The sequence below is a fragment of the Harpegnathos saltator genome, unplaced genomic scaffold (genome assembly GCF_003227715.2).
Source record: "Harpegnathos saltator strain DR-91 unplaced genomic scaffold, Hsal_v8.6 scaffold698, whole genome shotgun sequence".
Classification (NCBI taxonomy): Eukaryota; Metazoa; Arthropoda; class Insecta; order Hymenoptera; family Formicidae; genus Harpegnathos; species Harpegnathos saltator.
Window position 1 is genome coordinate 96,845 of NW_020230535.1, and position 15,858 is coordinate 112,702.

General features: G+C 46.9%; 1 protein-coding gene across 3 annotated transcripts in view; it reads left to right on the plus strand.

Moving 5' to 3' along the window:
* The first annotated feature begins 2,010 nt into the window (after positions 1 to 2,010).
* The window catches only part of Klp10A (kinesin-like protein 10A), a 43,933-nt gene continuing 30,085 nt past the window's right edge, over positions 2,011 to 15,858 (plus strand). For 2 of the 3 annotated variants that reach the window (XM_025305461.1, XM_011153467.3), the window contains exon 1: positions 2,011 to 2,931. In XM_025305461.1, the coding sequence (XP_025161246.1) occupies positions 2,865 to 2,931 (67 nt within the window). In that variant the 5' untranslated portion in view covers positions 2,011 to 2,864. The remainder of the gene's footprint in view (positions 2,932 to 15,858) is intronic. The other variant, XM_019844833.2, reaches the window with a different exon arrangement.

The following is a 15,858-nucleotide window of genomic DNA, read 5'->3' on the forward strand; positions in this document are numbered from 1 at the left end:
CATTTAACACACACGTCGTTGACTTGTACAACTTAACGATAAAATGTTGTTTGGTTCATCATTGAGTCAAATTATCTCAAAATTAAAAAACCTATCCAATTAATGATCAAATTGTACTACGATTTCGATTTGTCAGTGAAAATGGTGGCGGAGGCCTTTGAATTAGAAAAAATAACGTATAGAACTCTCTGCAAATCGCCACTGACGAGATAATGCTAAAGACAGCCCTAGGTATATTTTCATATTGTCAAAGGGACTATAGAATATTTCACTCGTAGATATCGCATTTTCGCGACTTTTCAGACGCGATCGCGAAAAGCGCCGTAAAAATCCGTTGGACAAGTTGATAAATTTCCACACAGTTCTTGCTCCTCGCCGATCGAGTTTATTTAGAATCCATTTCGCAGCACGTAAAAATTTCCACCGAAGTCAACGTAAAACGTTCGTTAATTAACGCAAATATCGCCACTCTAATACAAGCATATCGACCGCGTCGCGGAAGTGTGGTGAAAATGTAGCAATCAACGTGGGACGCGCTGCAAGATGGATGCTGCGCGACATGGAGAGCGGCAGCGGACATTGGCGGACATTGATAGATCTGGTTGGATACAACGGGACATCATCAATATCATCATCGGTGAGCGTTTGACTCAATGCTCGCAGAGAGCTCTTTTATTATTACATTGTGCATGCCGCAAATTCGCATTGACTTTTGTAACGAAAAATATATTTCATGAATTATTGCCATATATTATGGCCATATATCGTTGCCATATATTGTTGCCGTATATTGTTGCCATATATTATTGCCACATATTGCCATGCATTATCGCCATATATTATGACCGCTTGAAATCGCGCGAACAATCGAGAAAACTGAATTTGCCGATAATCGCAAAGACGCACGGCAGTGTGGAAAATCGGTGTCACCGAAAACGCCGTGTTGGCCGCTCTCACGTTCCTCTCTACTTAAATATAACACCTGACTAGGAATACCGGTCTAAAGGGCAGTTGCACCAACATTATTTTGGTTTTAAGTGAGACTTAAATATATCTCTGTCTTTATTTATTTAGTAACAAAGATAAAGATAGACTTATGTTTAAGTCTCACTTAAAACCAAAATAATGTTGGTGCAACTGGGCCTAAATCTCGTAAGACCAACGATCTTTATTAGTGTCTTATCAGTGAAGTCGCTTAGTCAAGACTCAAATCTTATTTAGCTAAGATTCAAACCCATAAGTTGAACGAGCTTTCTCTGTTGCACCGCTATATGGCGCCACGCAGCCCGTTAACACCAATTAAAAAACTTAACGAAATGACTAGTTAGTTCGAAGAAACTCCACTACGAGCCGCCACCGACAGACCGAGGTCGTAGTGCAACTCAGCCACTGGTCGGTCGAACTATTTGAATAATACACGTTTGAATAATACAATTCGATAAATCAGGAGACTTCTTATCTTTAAATTGTATGAAGCAATAGCGTACTGAGACTGGTATTTTGGTTTCTAAAGAGCATGATCTCTAACGACATATTCAAGAGGTTTTTATATTTAAGTAGTGCGACTCAACGACGAATCTCAACCGGGCTATATCTTTAACTAGTACGACTTTCGTTTCGAAGCGATGTAATTAATTCAAATAACACGGGCAAATAACACACAATGTAGTGCGTGTCGCGCGAAAACGAAAACGACGCTAAAGTCGATTGATCAACCGCTTTTCTAAAGGACAAACGCAGAATGACGGATTGATTGTTATCTCATCGTTTTTAGTCGCACAATATAAAACATACACGTAGTGTTTGCAAATATTATCAATCGCTATCAGCGATAATTTATGGAACATTCAAAGTGGCGGTGAAGAATGCAGGTGTGTGATCGCCTCTCAAAGATCGACATACCATACTAACCGCTCCTGACCTATCATTCGTCCAACATCGCGTATCTTTCTCTCTCTCTCTCTCACGCCCCCAGTTCGCACCACTCTCTGGTCGAGCCCGCGATTTCGCGCGGGCAGGTGGCGCGGCGGTCGACTCGCGCCGGTCGGAGCTGGCGTTCACAGTCCTTCCGTTGTCAATAACGGACACTAGCAGTATCCCGGCACAAAAGCGAACGGTTGTCCTTGCGTGAGAGACTACCCAACGGCCGTGCCGCGATTCGGCTGCTACGCGGACGGATCGTGTCGTCGTTGTGTGTATGTGCCGTGCGCGCTCGCATTAACCGCTCGCCGTCCGTCTCGTCGGCGACAACGACGGGGCCGAGGACGGTACGACGACGCGTTGCTGCTCCGGTGCGTTACGTTCGGCTAGGAGACGAGAGAGCCGCCGTTAGATCACGTACGGGCGTGCCTTGGACTCGAGCAGAGGAGAACTCGTGGTTCCCGAGACGAGAGGATCTGCGACGAGGACAGTCAGAGAGAAAGGGCGAGAGAGACGAACAGATAGGAAGAGTGAGAGAGAGAGAGAGAGAGAAAGGAAAAGAGAGCTGGAGAGTGAGAAAGAGATAGAGTGAGAAAGACGAGGCAGACAGCAATAGAGAGAGAGAGAGAGAGAGAGAGCGTCGTGGCTGTCGCCAAGAGGATCGTGAACGATAGAGAGAGACAGAGAAAGACGGGACGAGAGGCAACCGGTCGACTCGCCGCGCGAGTTTGAATACGAACGCTCCCCGTAACTGTCAACCGTCGTCGCACGAGTGTCTCCTTATCTCGGTCGTTCTCTTTCTTTCACGCATCTCGCTTATTCGTTAATTCGTCCGTTCGTGCTGCGCGAGTTGATTAATCGGCCGCGTGCGATCGCCCCGCTGCGGTGGTAACGGAAGCCGGGCGCGTTTTATGGTGCCAATCGCGGTGCGCGAGACTGACTAAATGACCATGGATCACGGTACATGCAACATCGACGTCGGCTGCAGCATAAACATCCAGAGGACCGACGGTGAGTGCGACACATTGTTATACCGATGCGTTCGTGCATACGTGTGTGCGAGTGAGTGAGGAGAAGAGCGCGCGCGTCTCGTAGCCGCAGTCGCTCTTTCTCTTTCTCCTCGTTCCCTCTTTCTATTCTGTTTCCGTCTCCGTCGGCGTCCTGTGTCGCCTCTCACTCTCTCTCTCTCTCTCCTTCTCGCGCGCGTACAACCTTTATTCGCTCCGATTTCCCTTGTTTCTATTCGCCTTCGCGTCTCCCTTTATCTACGCTCCCCCCTCGCCGCCTTCTCGCACCTTCTCGCACCTTCTCGTTCAGTGTGCACGAGAGATTATTCTCTCTCCCTCTTTTTTTCTCTCTTTCGCTTCGTTCCTCTCGTCGTCCCCTCGTTCACCCAGCCGTCTTCTCTCTCTCTCTCTCTTTCTCTTTCTCTTCCTCTTCTCCCCGCGCGCACGGCGTTTTCCATTTTATTCGCGCGCTGCGTCCACTCGCAGTTTTCCTTCCTCCTTTTTCCCGTTCGTCTTGGATAACTTCACGCTGCTTCTTTTCCCGTTTTTTCGTCTTTGTATTATCTTGCGCCCCTTCCCAGCTCTTCTCCGCGCATTCTGCTTCATTTCTCACTCTCCGCTCGCTCATTCCCATTTCTTTCTTTTCTCTCTCTCTCTCTCTCTCTCTCTCTCTTCCCTCCCGCGTTGGCCTGAATTCTTTCACTCGCGCGTTTCCGCAGTTTTTCTGCGGCTGCTCTCATGCGGACGCGACCGTCGATTACCGCGCGTGGGCTCCTCGCCGTCGTCGCCGTGGTTACCTTCATCGCCGAACGGTCCCGTCTGAAGTCCGTGTTCCCATATACGGGAAAATTCGTGCATGGTTTCTCGCGTCAACGGTTCGTGCGAGTTTCATCGGCGATCGCCAGTCGCGGCGCTTCATATTTGTTTTCCGTTTTTGTCGCGAGCTTAGCTGCCGCTGCCTTCTCTCTGCCGCCGCCGTCGTCCTTTACATTTTCGTCACAGCGAATATGTAAATAGAACATCTCGAAAGCATGTCGGTCAATAAAGGAATTTCTCGAGGAAATTTCCACTCGCCTTCCCACGTGATCGCGACGGAAGCGCGACGACTGTCGGACTGTTACCGAATCGACTGTTATCGAAGGAGATGGAGGCAACGTCGCGGCTTTTTTCTCGCGAGTTCAAGTTCGCCGACTGCTCGCCCATCCGAATTGCTTCGAACCGGCGGCGCGATAACGGACGTCTCGAAGCCGCCGATCGAGCCGCAGGACGGCGCTTCCTTTCACCGTGTTGTTCCCGACATGTAGAACGAGACCGAAAATCTCGCGAATTTCCAGCGCGAGTCGCGCGTTCTCATTAACGTAATCGAAGAGCGGAAGTCTGTGCCGGCGGCGTCACGAAACTCGCGTTGCTTCGAATTAATCCATAAAGCACCTGACCCAGTTCCCGCGACGTGTTTTATGCAATTACACACGATCGCGGAGATCGCCTATTGACGCTCGCGGAAATGTATGCGCCCTACGTTTTTTTGTTCTCGGGGGTCTAAAATGGCTAAGCGAGGGAATATTTCCCGAGTAGAGAGAAACGCCGGCGGGGTATCAGAATCGATAACGCGCTTTTCGTAATTTGGCAATGGTAAGCAACGGAACACCGAGAGAGAAAAATGTTTCCCTTTCGCCGCTCAGAGGGGTCGAATCGAAATCCGCGACCGCGAGTCGCTGCATTGTCGGCCGCGTCGTGAAACAACGGAAATATTAGATCCACAAAGCTGACGTCACTGACATGTCTACGCTCGTTTCTATTGATCTCGCGATTGTTTATACGTATATGACTCTCGGAGCATCGATCATTCGGCGTGTCTATACCGTCGTCGGAATATAATCGTGTCCTTTAGTGTTGGCTAACTGCGATTCGTGTGTTAACAAAGAAACAAGCCTAATCTAAACTGCGATCGAGATAACACGCGAGTCCTGTAATCTTTTGCACGCTGTCAAGATTATGTCACAAAGAGAGTATAGAAAGGCCGGTATTCATAGAAATTATTCACAGTCTTTGGCTAATTACAAATACGTAATGACGGCTCATCGTAGGGAAAATTCGGTAACCGCCATTCTGAGAAATGTGGAACTTACAACAAAAATAACTTCTGGATTGAGGAGTGGTGAGAAACATGTCTGGGATTTTTTGCTCTTGGATTCACAGTACCATAAGACCTAAAATGCTGTAAAATTCCTATTTCACTTTTTTTCAATATCTCACGCTTTTAGGAGTATGCAAAATCATATTTTCTCCGGACTACTATCTCTCCCTCTCTAGAACCCTAGTTTCTCCGCCGAGATGGAAAATATCTATGATATTCTCTCCAACCGTATTTTATCTCCTCGAACTTCCAGATTTCCCCGAACTCGACAGCTGCCGAATATCCTTGGGAGTCGCGCGGAAATGAAAGAAAGCAGAAGCTTCGCAATCTGTAATAATTCGGTCTATCGAACACGTACACGTCGATACACATTCACGGCCCCGCTTCAAATCAACCTGTCGATCCTCGTTCCCTCAAAAGCCCGCAATAATATTCTCAGCTCCGTAAAATCGGCCAAAAGTTTAGTCGGCGAAGCGTCTCTTCTGCCTGTAGTCCTCGCGGTAGTCCTCGGAGGAACTGCACGGAGCGGACGAGAGCGGATAGCACGTGGAAATATCTTCTGATATTTAATTCAAAATGCGAGCTCCTGAGCGATGGTCGGTCGGTGCTTATCAACTATAGACGAGCCGGCCGCAGAGTTTCGCTCGGTGCAGTTTGCGTTTCGGATGCACACTCATCGCTCACCGTTACACGCTCGTTCGTTCGTCCGTCCGTTCATTCGTTCGTTCGTTCGTGATGCAGCGCTTCAAGGGGGAGGCCGGCATAATTGATCCGGCAGTACGTCCCTCCCGCTCAGACAATACTTATCTTTCGGCTCGTGTGAAAATATTCCGCATAAGTAAGCGGCCTTAGACACGGCGGCGGTGGCCGCTTGCCGTGTCGACTTCTGCGCCGTTGAATGCTTATCAGGGCATTCATAATCCGCAGGAGATTCCTAGACCCAACCTGACCGCGCGTAGACTCTCTCTCTCTCTCTCTCTGTCGCTCCCAGGGAGACTCCCGCTGCTCCAATTCGTCTTTTTCTTACGGTATGTAACGCGTTGACTGTCAATGTATTACCGGCGATATGCTTTAACCCGTGCAGAGTGCAAACGCAGAAAAATGTTACTTCTACGGAACTGTCATATTTGCTTGCAACGGTTGTGGGAAAAAGAGGGTCTACATCATAATAATGCAAACGAGGGAAATCAAGATTAGGAGACACCGGGGAAACTGCCGGAACTGCGGGGAAGATCTCACCCTCGCGTTTAGACCTTTCTCCGGGAGAATTGAAGACCGCACCCCGACATCATCTCCACCGGTATTGATGATCGACATTGAGATTATTTGCATTTGCGTGTGCTCTCCGAAATCTTTTCTCGTTAGATTCTTATCACACCGCGTCCGGAGTTACTCGCTGCCGGATAGAGATTCGATTCAACGATCGGTGCTTAATCTCGGAGGCGCTCGCGAACCGCTGCTTCAATTCGTAATTCAGCGGGAATTCCATCACGGAATTCCATGTTCCTTGCATTTGTATCTCACTGGACACATTCACCACACGCGCGGCTTTGCGTTGCTTTTTACGTCGAATACTTACCGGGGCGTTGGTAATTCGCCGAGGCTCTTAAAGACCACGCGGGAATTGCTTTATTGTTAAGCACTTTACGCGCGTTGCGGCACGCATGGGAAGAAGAAGTATCGCTGCGCTTTCGAGCGTTAATCCGCACGCGTACGCAGTGCTTCCCAACCCGTCCCGCATCGTGAGACACGCGGCGTGAATAATCCGGACGTGAGCCGCAAAAATTCCAGCGACGAAAAATTCAGGAACGAAACGTCGGGCGAGAACGGGAGGAAGCGAGAAATATTCTTGGGTTTCCTCCGTTCTACCGCGTCTCTCACGCTCCTCGAGATCTTTTTATCATTAGACACGGCAGCTTATTGTTGCAATAATCTTTCTTTCTTAGCGCTGTATCTACCTTCGACGCTGTTGGTCGACACTTTTTACATTCGTTCCAGAATGAAGAAATTCCGCTCGGAAAGTAGAGTAACTCGAAGTCGAGTGATTTTTCACTGATTGTGAGACAGCGGATGCGCAGTCACAAAATATTCATCCGATGTTTCAGTCTGAATAAGAGAGAAAACGTGAGCGAGAGAGAGAGAGAGAGAGAGAGAGAGAGAGAGAGAGAGAGAGAGAGAGAGAGAGAGAGAGAGGAAGATTTTATTCGAAATTGAAGAGTGAATCTATAATATCATACATTGCACCGTTATTGGAACAAATTAATTTTAATCAAAACCATATTTATTCGTATGAGTTAAGAATGCACTCTACGATTTCTATTGGATAAAATATGAAAATAAATTATTTTTTAACGGGAAAAGAAGAATTATATAGAATTAATTAATCAATTATATAGAACGGAAATAAGTAAAATGAATAAAATAGGAGGAGAAGAATAACAAGCGCGATAGCTTAAGTAAATGTTCGCTCTTGTCACTCCGAGTGACAATATGTTCCGCTATCGCTTCAACTGAATTTTCGCTTGTTTTCAGTGAGATGTCACTTCGAGAAATTTATGAAACCATCGTTAAATAATCGCGGAAACTAAACAGAAGCAGAATCCGCATTACACGCGTTATCTCGCGTTATCGCGGGAAGAATTCTAAGATTGCTACCTTAAGCATAAACAATGTTTCCTGCCATCTAGATAAAATTGCACACATGATCATCCAAATAAAGTTCCGGCACTATTTTTTCGCCTAGACAATTTAATAACATATTATCTTCATCTACATATTATATTGAAAAAAAAAACGTTACTTTTGCAAGATGGCGTTCATAGATAATTCAGTCGACGTTGCGCCCCGCAAATATGTAAAATATTGAAATATTTCTTCTTACGTGGATGTTTGCTTTAGCATGTATGCATCATTGACGGTACTGAAATTCGTCTATAATGAGAACAAAGTGTTGAGAGAAATTGACATATTTTATCGTATCTTTATCTTATCGACTTTAAGATCATCTGAGTACAACATTGTGTGCAGGATGATAGTGTCTCGAACGATAGAAAAAAACGTGAAAGAAAAGTCGGAGGAGATTTTAATATTCTCCGCTAGTAAAAGTTTTCCGATCAATGGCATCTTTCCCCTTCCCCTCTTACGAAGTAGTATTTCGTCGAGAGGAGAGACACGAAGTTTTCTGCTATAACTTCCACGCCATGTTATACGTACTGCAAATTTTGTAAATGCAGTTCTTTTTCCATTTCCTACATAGTAACATCCGGAGTTCTCAATCAGACGTATCGCATCTAGATATTATGCGACTATTTATCGATTGTCAGTTATTATTAATCAACAGTCGTTATTAATCAGCATCAGTACAAATATCTGGCTGATCTTTCGAAAACCTACGCGCGCCCTACTGCCACGAATTTTGCTGCAAGTACTTCAAGTGACCTCAAACATGCCTCAAACGGACAAACATTAGAAATTGTATTTAACCAAATATGAGTAAATTATGTTCGTTATATGTTACAGCAATATATATATATATACTTTTTTAAGAAACGATCCAGATATTCTGACCCATAAGCACATAATTATTTTTTCGTTCACGTCTGAAGGTAGAGCACGACTGAACAAAAGCCGACATTCAAATCAACATATTCCTCTTCGTACAAGAGGAACATTAATAAAAGAGGAAATCCTCTTGAAATAAGAGAAAATTAATTAGAATAATATCTAATAAATTTTGGATGAATGGTTCATTTCAATCGCTTGATCGAAAGAGGAATCTTTTTCTGTAAAAGGCTTCGCTTAGAATATGAGACGATGGGAAAAATCATCACTTTATAAATAGAATATTTTTTTTTATATAAACTTTTTATACAAAATTTGTTATACAAACATAAGATCACAGCGCGCAAAGATAAACCAGGAAAAGTAGCGTGATATCAATATACAGACACATCGTGTTACTTTGCGCGCTAAATCTACAACGATTACTAGAGACACGCGCTTTTCGGAAGTTTGCCCAGGTACTTCGGCGTGACGCGCTGCGCCGCGCCGACTGAAAATTCCACCGTGTTGTGAAACTAAGCGACTGCGTTTGCTGCGGAGCCTCGGTGCACGTACAAAAGCCATTCGCACGGCGCGCACCTGGCTCCGAAACGCGATCGAGTCGCGAGTGAATCAGACGAGTCGTTGCCACCCTCGCCGGCCACACTCTAGCGTTCGCTCGAACACACGTCGCGATCGATATCGTAGCGATGAGTGTCCCGTCTCGGACAGCCTCCCGCATAATGCATATAACACGCCGCTCTCGTCAAGCGCGTCTCTTTTTTTTGTACGCGAACGTAAACGAATTCGTTGCGTTTTCCCCGCTGCTCCACCCCCTCAGGTGTCACGACACCGTTGAACTTACGGACGAGATGCTGACGCGATCTTCGCCCGCCGACTCGGCGCGACATCACGACAGGATCGAATCAATCGTATTATTTCATTGGCAAAAGAGGAAGACAGACATGAGTGGAAGAGAGAAAGAGAGAGAGAGAGAGAAGAGGGAGAAGAAGGGACGATGTTATTTATAATATCGCTCGTCATGCGTCGTGCATATGCGTCTGGGAACTTGGATTATTTCATACCATATGCCGCCGCGCACTTTGCACAATATTAATCCGCCAACGCGGAATATTTCTAAGGCTTCGGCTCGGCCTTGGGATTCGAATCGTCAAACGGGCTTTGTCGCCGCTTGTTCGTTCGCCGCGCCGGCGAGACGCTGACACTTCTACAAATTAACTTCTGTATGCTGCCCCGTTTTTTTTTTTCTTTTTTACCGTTGAGTTTCATCTCACGGATCATTTATATCCGTACGTTGGACGTACAAAAGCGTATTTTTCCACTTTTGATAAATGGGGATTATCTGGAAAATGAGCTTCCATCCTGTTTTTAGTAAAGGTTCCTCTTGCACATGTGTGTGTGTGTGTGTATTTTCTAAATTTCCATGCGGAGGAGGAAATTGTGGTAACATTGCAGGATTACGTGGAAAAAAAAGTTATGAGAGAACACAAATGCCGGCGCGTCGGTCGCGTCGCTTTTGCATCCACGATATTTAAGGTGTTTCCGCCTCACGGTGTTTATACCTCACGCACGGGACACTCCGCGATGGGAACTAATCGATTTCCGCTGTGACAGTGTGCACAGATCGAAGTTGAATTACGGACGTCGCGCGGGCGAGACGCGGGCTCTCGCGGTCAGCCACGTCGGAATTAAAGGGAATGGCGCGTTACGTGCTGCCGCTGAAACTCATGCTCGCCGCCGCCGGGAACACCGAGGGTCGGCAAATATTTACGTAATAATAGCGCTCGCCCTCGCTACTTTTATGCAGCGGCGTTCGCATTCTGCACTTTCCGTTCGCGCATTCGTTGGAACGTCGCCCGCGGCATAAGAGCCCCTCAAACTTTAATCCTCGGCCGCGTCGTAGTGGTGCAACGCCGACGGTCCGGAAGAAGTTTGCCGAAAGTGCTGTTGAGCGAGCGGAATAAATAGCAATTGTGACATCTCTCATGACAATGCACGGCCGACGACCGAACGACGGCTGAGTCGCTTATCGCAGGCCTTCCCTCGACTCGGCGCGATGATGCTGAGGTGCTGAGGAAGAAGATTGTTGATCTCACGAATTGTAGTCATTTTTGACAGCAGCCATCTTGTCACTTGTTGTCCCGACGACAATGTAACAACGGTGTAACGATGTAACAATGACAATCTCATCGATTGTAGAGAGGAAAATTAGAGTGTTAGGTTATTCTAGAAAATAATATAAAAATAAAAATATTTAGTTATATACCAATAATAAAAAAAAAAAACAGTATACTAACTTGCTTTAAGTTAGCTTCAGCGTGCAATCGCAGCCACAAAATTTCGCCCTCATCGGACGAGTCATCGCGTCCGTTCTGTCAGGTCCGCTTCGCTCGCACGATCCGTTCGGAAAACACGCTTGTTTCTCGGCGCCGATATCCGCCGGTATTGGCGTGTTCGATACCTCGTTATACACGCGCGTGTGGCATCGCGAAAGGAATCGCGCATCCCCCGTCACCGGTTCGCTCGTCCGCGAATGCGCGCGCGCGGCCTCTCTTTTGCAAGACAATCGGCATCGTTTTTATTTACGCGTTCTTCGCCGCGAAGAATGAGTCAGACTGGTCGCCAAGAAAGGCGAGGGTTCCGCCAATAGCAGCCGGTCGGTTACACGCTCTCCTCTATCTCTCTCTATCTCTCGCCGCGGTTAAATGCGAGTCGCGAGGAGCTTTTTATCGTGGTACATACATGCGTCGTATATCGCGTGCAAATCGCATCGGTCAGCTAGCGTAATTGCCGATAATTGCGCCGGCGATCATCCAGAACACACACCACGCAAGCCGCCGGAAGCGCGTCGATCATCTGCTTATCGCACTTATCTGCCTTCGCCCCCAAGTCGCACGCTACGTGTCCACCTATCGCCCCTTATTTTTACGCGGCATACTGTGCGCGTGGCAACCTTCCTCTCCGGCACAGCAGACTCGTTCTCTTGTGTCTTGATGTATCTAATTACGATTAGTGGCCATCTCACGAGAGACAGGAACGACGTTTCATTTCGTCCCGCAGCGCCCACGTTGCACGTTTGCGGCGTTCCCTCTCCAACGGCAATTCCGCTTCTAATCATTTTCTTTCGAGCAAATTTGCTTGCTTTTTATTTTTATTTTATTTATTTTTTTTTTTTTTTTTTTTTTAAAGAATAAAATGACTAATTGCGAGACGCAATTGTTCGTCTCTCCTTGCGCTTTTTCTTGATCTATCTTTCGTAAAATTGCGCGTTGCCAGGCACGATTGCCCGTTTCTCCTTCCACTTTCAGACCTGCGGCGAGAGAAAAAGAACGACGGGGGGATGTAGAGAGAGAGAGAAGGAGATATATTAACTGCATTTGCCGCGTGGTTCCACACGCTATCGATTCGATCATCGACAATTTCTTACTCGCGATACCGCGCGCTCGAGGTCGCGCTCGCGGATCTCCTCCCGACGGTCGCGTTCGCGCCAAGTTTGCGGCTTCGACCTTCTCCAATTAGCGGCTAATTCGTTGCGTCACTCGTGGCGATCGCTGAATGAGTCTATTGAATTTGCCCTCCGCCCCGCGTTAACGAACGTTTTGGTTCGTTAGCGAACTTACCGGCTGGGCTATTAATCCGCGAGAATTTCTGACACAATTGCCGTGACGCGGGCGCGTGCCTTTTAACGGGCCTCTCGTGGCGCGAGACGCGCTCTCTCTCTCTCTCTCTTACGCGTAACGCACCGCGCTCGTCCTCGATATGTACGTACAACGTGGCCACGAGATCCCGCGAGAGGAAATATCCTCAAACGGGAAAATGAGGGACGGAGCGCGTGCTCGTGCGTGTAACAGTTTTTTACGCCGATGGGACCAGCGGAGTGCGTCGTTGGAGCGCGCGGTTACATCATTAAGGCTCCGATACCAGAGCGGAGTAATGATGCAGAAGAGGAAGGAGATACTCCATTAGCTCATGTACCGATTCAGCTCGTCCCTTGTCTCTTATCGTCGTTTCAACCCTTTCAATCCTTTCAACCCTTCGCGATCTCTCGCAACCTGTCGAGAGTTCGTCTCGACATTTCGTTCCCACTCCGGTTCCGCAGATCGATTCCTTAATCTTCGGTTAATTATTGGTCAATTAATTGTTCGGCCGGAGATTAAATCAAATCGCATGGAGACTGTGAAAACTTGAATCATTCGTTGGCTGAAAATTCTTAGGGCCGGTTGTTCCAACTTCTTGGTAAGTTAACTGACAGTTAAGTCATCAAGACAGTTTGTCTTGGTTTTTCCTTCAACTTAGACAAAGACAGACATACGATTTACTGACTATCAGTTAACTTACCAAGGAGTTGGAACAACCGGCCTTTACAGTTTGTTCTTTTTAACTTTCTTTGAATACTTCCACGAATACATGTTATGTATTTGCCAATATTTTTCGCGCGATATATTTAGGTACATCCGGATGTCTGAAGGCTCGTCTACAATAGCTGTAAGAGCAAGGCTGTAAGGTTGTAACGTAAGCTGTGTCAGCGAATGAAAATATTTCATTTCGTGTCTTGCAACCTTACAGCCTTACTCTTACAATGCTAATGTAGACGAGCCTTAAGTATCTAGGTCTAAGTATCTAGGTTGTTTGCATTGGAAACGTCGTTCCGAGCATTTTTCGTATTCTGTTTCTTTTTCGCTCCTTCTTTCGAACGTCGACGTGAAAATTCAGACCTCCGTAAAAAAACAAACTCGCATCGGGATTCGCGCGGCCAACGGCGCGACATGCACGGCGCAAGGTAATCGATGCGGGCAGGAAAATTAGGCGACCGCGTGCGAGGTGAGGTGAGGCCTACGGCATACCGACTGCGAAAGTCAGGCTCGCCTTGTTCGCGTTATTCAAACTTGCGACAAAGGCGAGTCCCTACCCGTTCGCATTCAAAATCGCCCGAGTTGCGCGCGTAATGCGCGTAATGCGCGCCCGTTGCCATTGTCCATATTTAAACTGTCCGACCTTCGCGATGCAGATGAAAAAAGAAAATGGCATTGCACGTGTGTGCGGCTTACCGTCGCTGGGATCGGAAAAACGCGCGCGCGATTAAAAAAGCGCCAGCGGCCGCTGCTCTGTCGCGTATAATTCAACGCGGATTCGTTGCGTGATCGACGAGGCTGCGATTCGACGAGGTCGAACGCGTCGGGTAAAACGCGCCGATAAATCCCCCCGCGTTCGTTTTATATATATATATATTTCTTTTTCATTTTTGTTTAGACTCGCGAGAGCCATTTGACCGTCGCTAATTGTGTACGTTGTATCTTGCGGATTAATTAAAAAGTTCGGTTTGATGTCTCTGAGTCAAAAATTTCACTTGGTTTCACCTTCGAAAGAAACAAATCATTGGTCGACGAAGTGACCGCCGTCGTCCCCTTTGATCTTTCGCCGACGATTCGGCTTGTTTTTCTGGATCTCTGTCGTACAAGGTGATCGCTCTTCTTCAGGTAGTCGAGGAAAACAAGAAATAGAGCAATCTTTTTAACCGACCCTGTATCTTTTCATTTTCCAAGTCGGATCTTCCGGACTCGCGATCTGTCCTGCAACGTTGAAGATCATACAACGAATTGATTCGGTGCATTTCTTTTTCTCTTCTTTTTTTCTTCTTTTTTTTACGAGTGCTCGCCGGACATTTCGAGATCTATTCGCTTCGGTGCGGTAGAGATTGGTTTCTGCGGAGAAGCGCGGATTTCAAGATCTGCCCGTCTTTACGCGCGAGATACGCGCGTTAGTCGCGATTGCGGATACCGGTTGCGTTACGTGTAGGCGCAACTTGCCTCGTTGCGATTTCTTTCATCCCGCGCATTAAGGGGCATTCACGGGCAGCGCGCGTCTATTTTAGTCTGCGCTCTATTTCGGCCGCGGTATCTGGAGCTTGGTGAGCGACAGTGGACAGATATTCCGCCAAGTAGATGCACTTAAGACGCGCCGAAGGCCGAGAATAGTGCGCTGCAGGACGTACGTTTGATTAGCAAGTGGGACACGTTCGTCAATTACGGCCGCGTGTCGCCGTTATTAATTGCATCGCGCCGAACGATGATAATAAGCGGCCGTACGCGAAGTATAACATGACGCGAGGTAATTGCGTAGGGAGGATGTGAACGTCAGGGAGGCGAGAGAGAAAGGAGAGAACGGCAGAGACAGGAAGAAATGTTTTGCAAATTGTACATTATAATTTATGTTTAATATGAAAAATTCATTTTTTTAATTCCTTAATCTGATTATATTTGTTTCCATTTAAATTGAAATGATAAATTATTTTAAATATGAATAAATTAAAAATTTTTGTAAGTAAATGTATCAATATTCAATAAAAATGCGATCAATTTTCTTCTGACAATTTTTTATCGAAAAAGAAAATTGGATCCATCGTTGCCTGGTATAGGGACCAAGTGGAGAACTCTAGAAGCCCCCTGCAGGAGGTTTCCGATCACTCACTCGATTGCTCTTAGTTGTCTCAAGCGAGTTTTGACACTGCCGAGTGTTCAAACGAACATTTTTTCGGTCGCGGTCGCGGAGAGATTTATCGTGATCGAATTTTCGTCTAGTCGCTTCTCAATTGCACAACTGCGAATTCTTTTCCCAAGTAGAGAAAATCGTGTCACTCGGACGGGGAATACAGCGCGAGTGCATCTCCGGTGAGATCGCGATTACGAGCCGCGCGGGGGGGCTTCTCTTGCGAGTGCTCAATTCGTCGGTTACGTGGTCGAGGTGATGACTATCGCGGAGCGATCGTGATGCATCGGTAACTCATCGACGCAATTTTGCTTCTCGGATGCGAGGAACAGCAGTGCGCGATGCAACAAGTGGCCGATACGCATTCAGCGCGTAATCACGCGATGCGTTATGATTATGCGCCGCAGGCGGAGTGCAACCGAATAAAAGTATCGATGACTTAATTTTGTCGACGAACTCTCGTGGCTTCCGCCGTGTCTCCGCCGGCCTATGATGCTGATGTCCGCTCTGGTTATCATGCGACATCCAAACGAATCACGCTTCATGCGACTTTCAATATTGAACCATCTGGCGAGTCAACGTTGCGATATCGAAGGCTCATCGAGATGAGTCACACGTACCTTGACGTGAGTTCGGGGAATTTCGTGCGGCAGCTCTAATATTATAGTATTATATATTTGCGATATATCAGAAATAGATTCCTTCGATTGATATGATATTTCAGGTTTCAATTCCAGATCCACTATT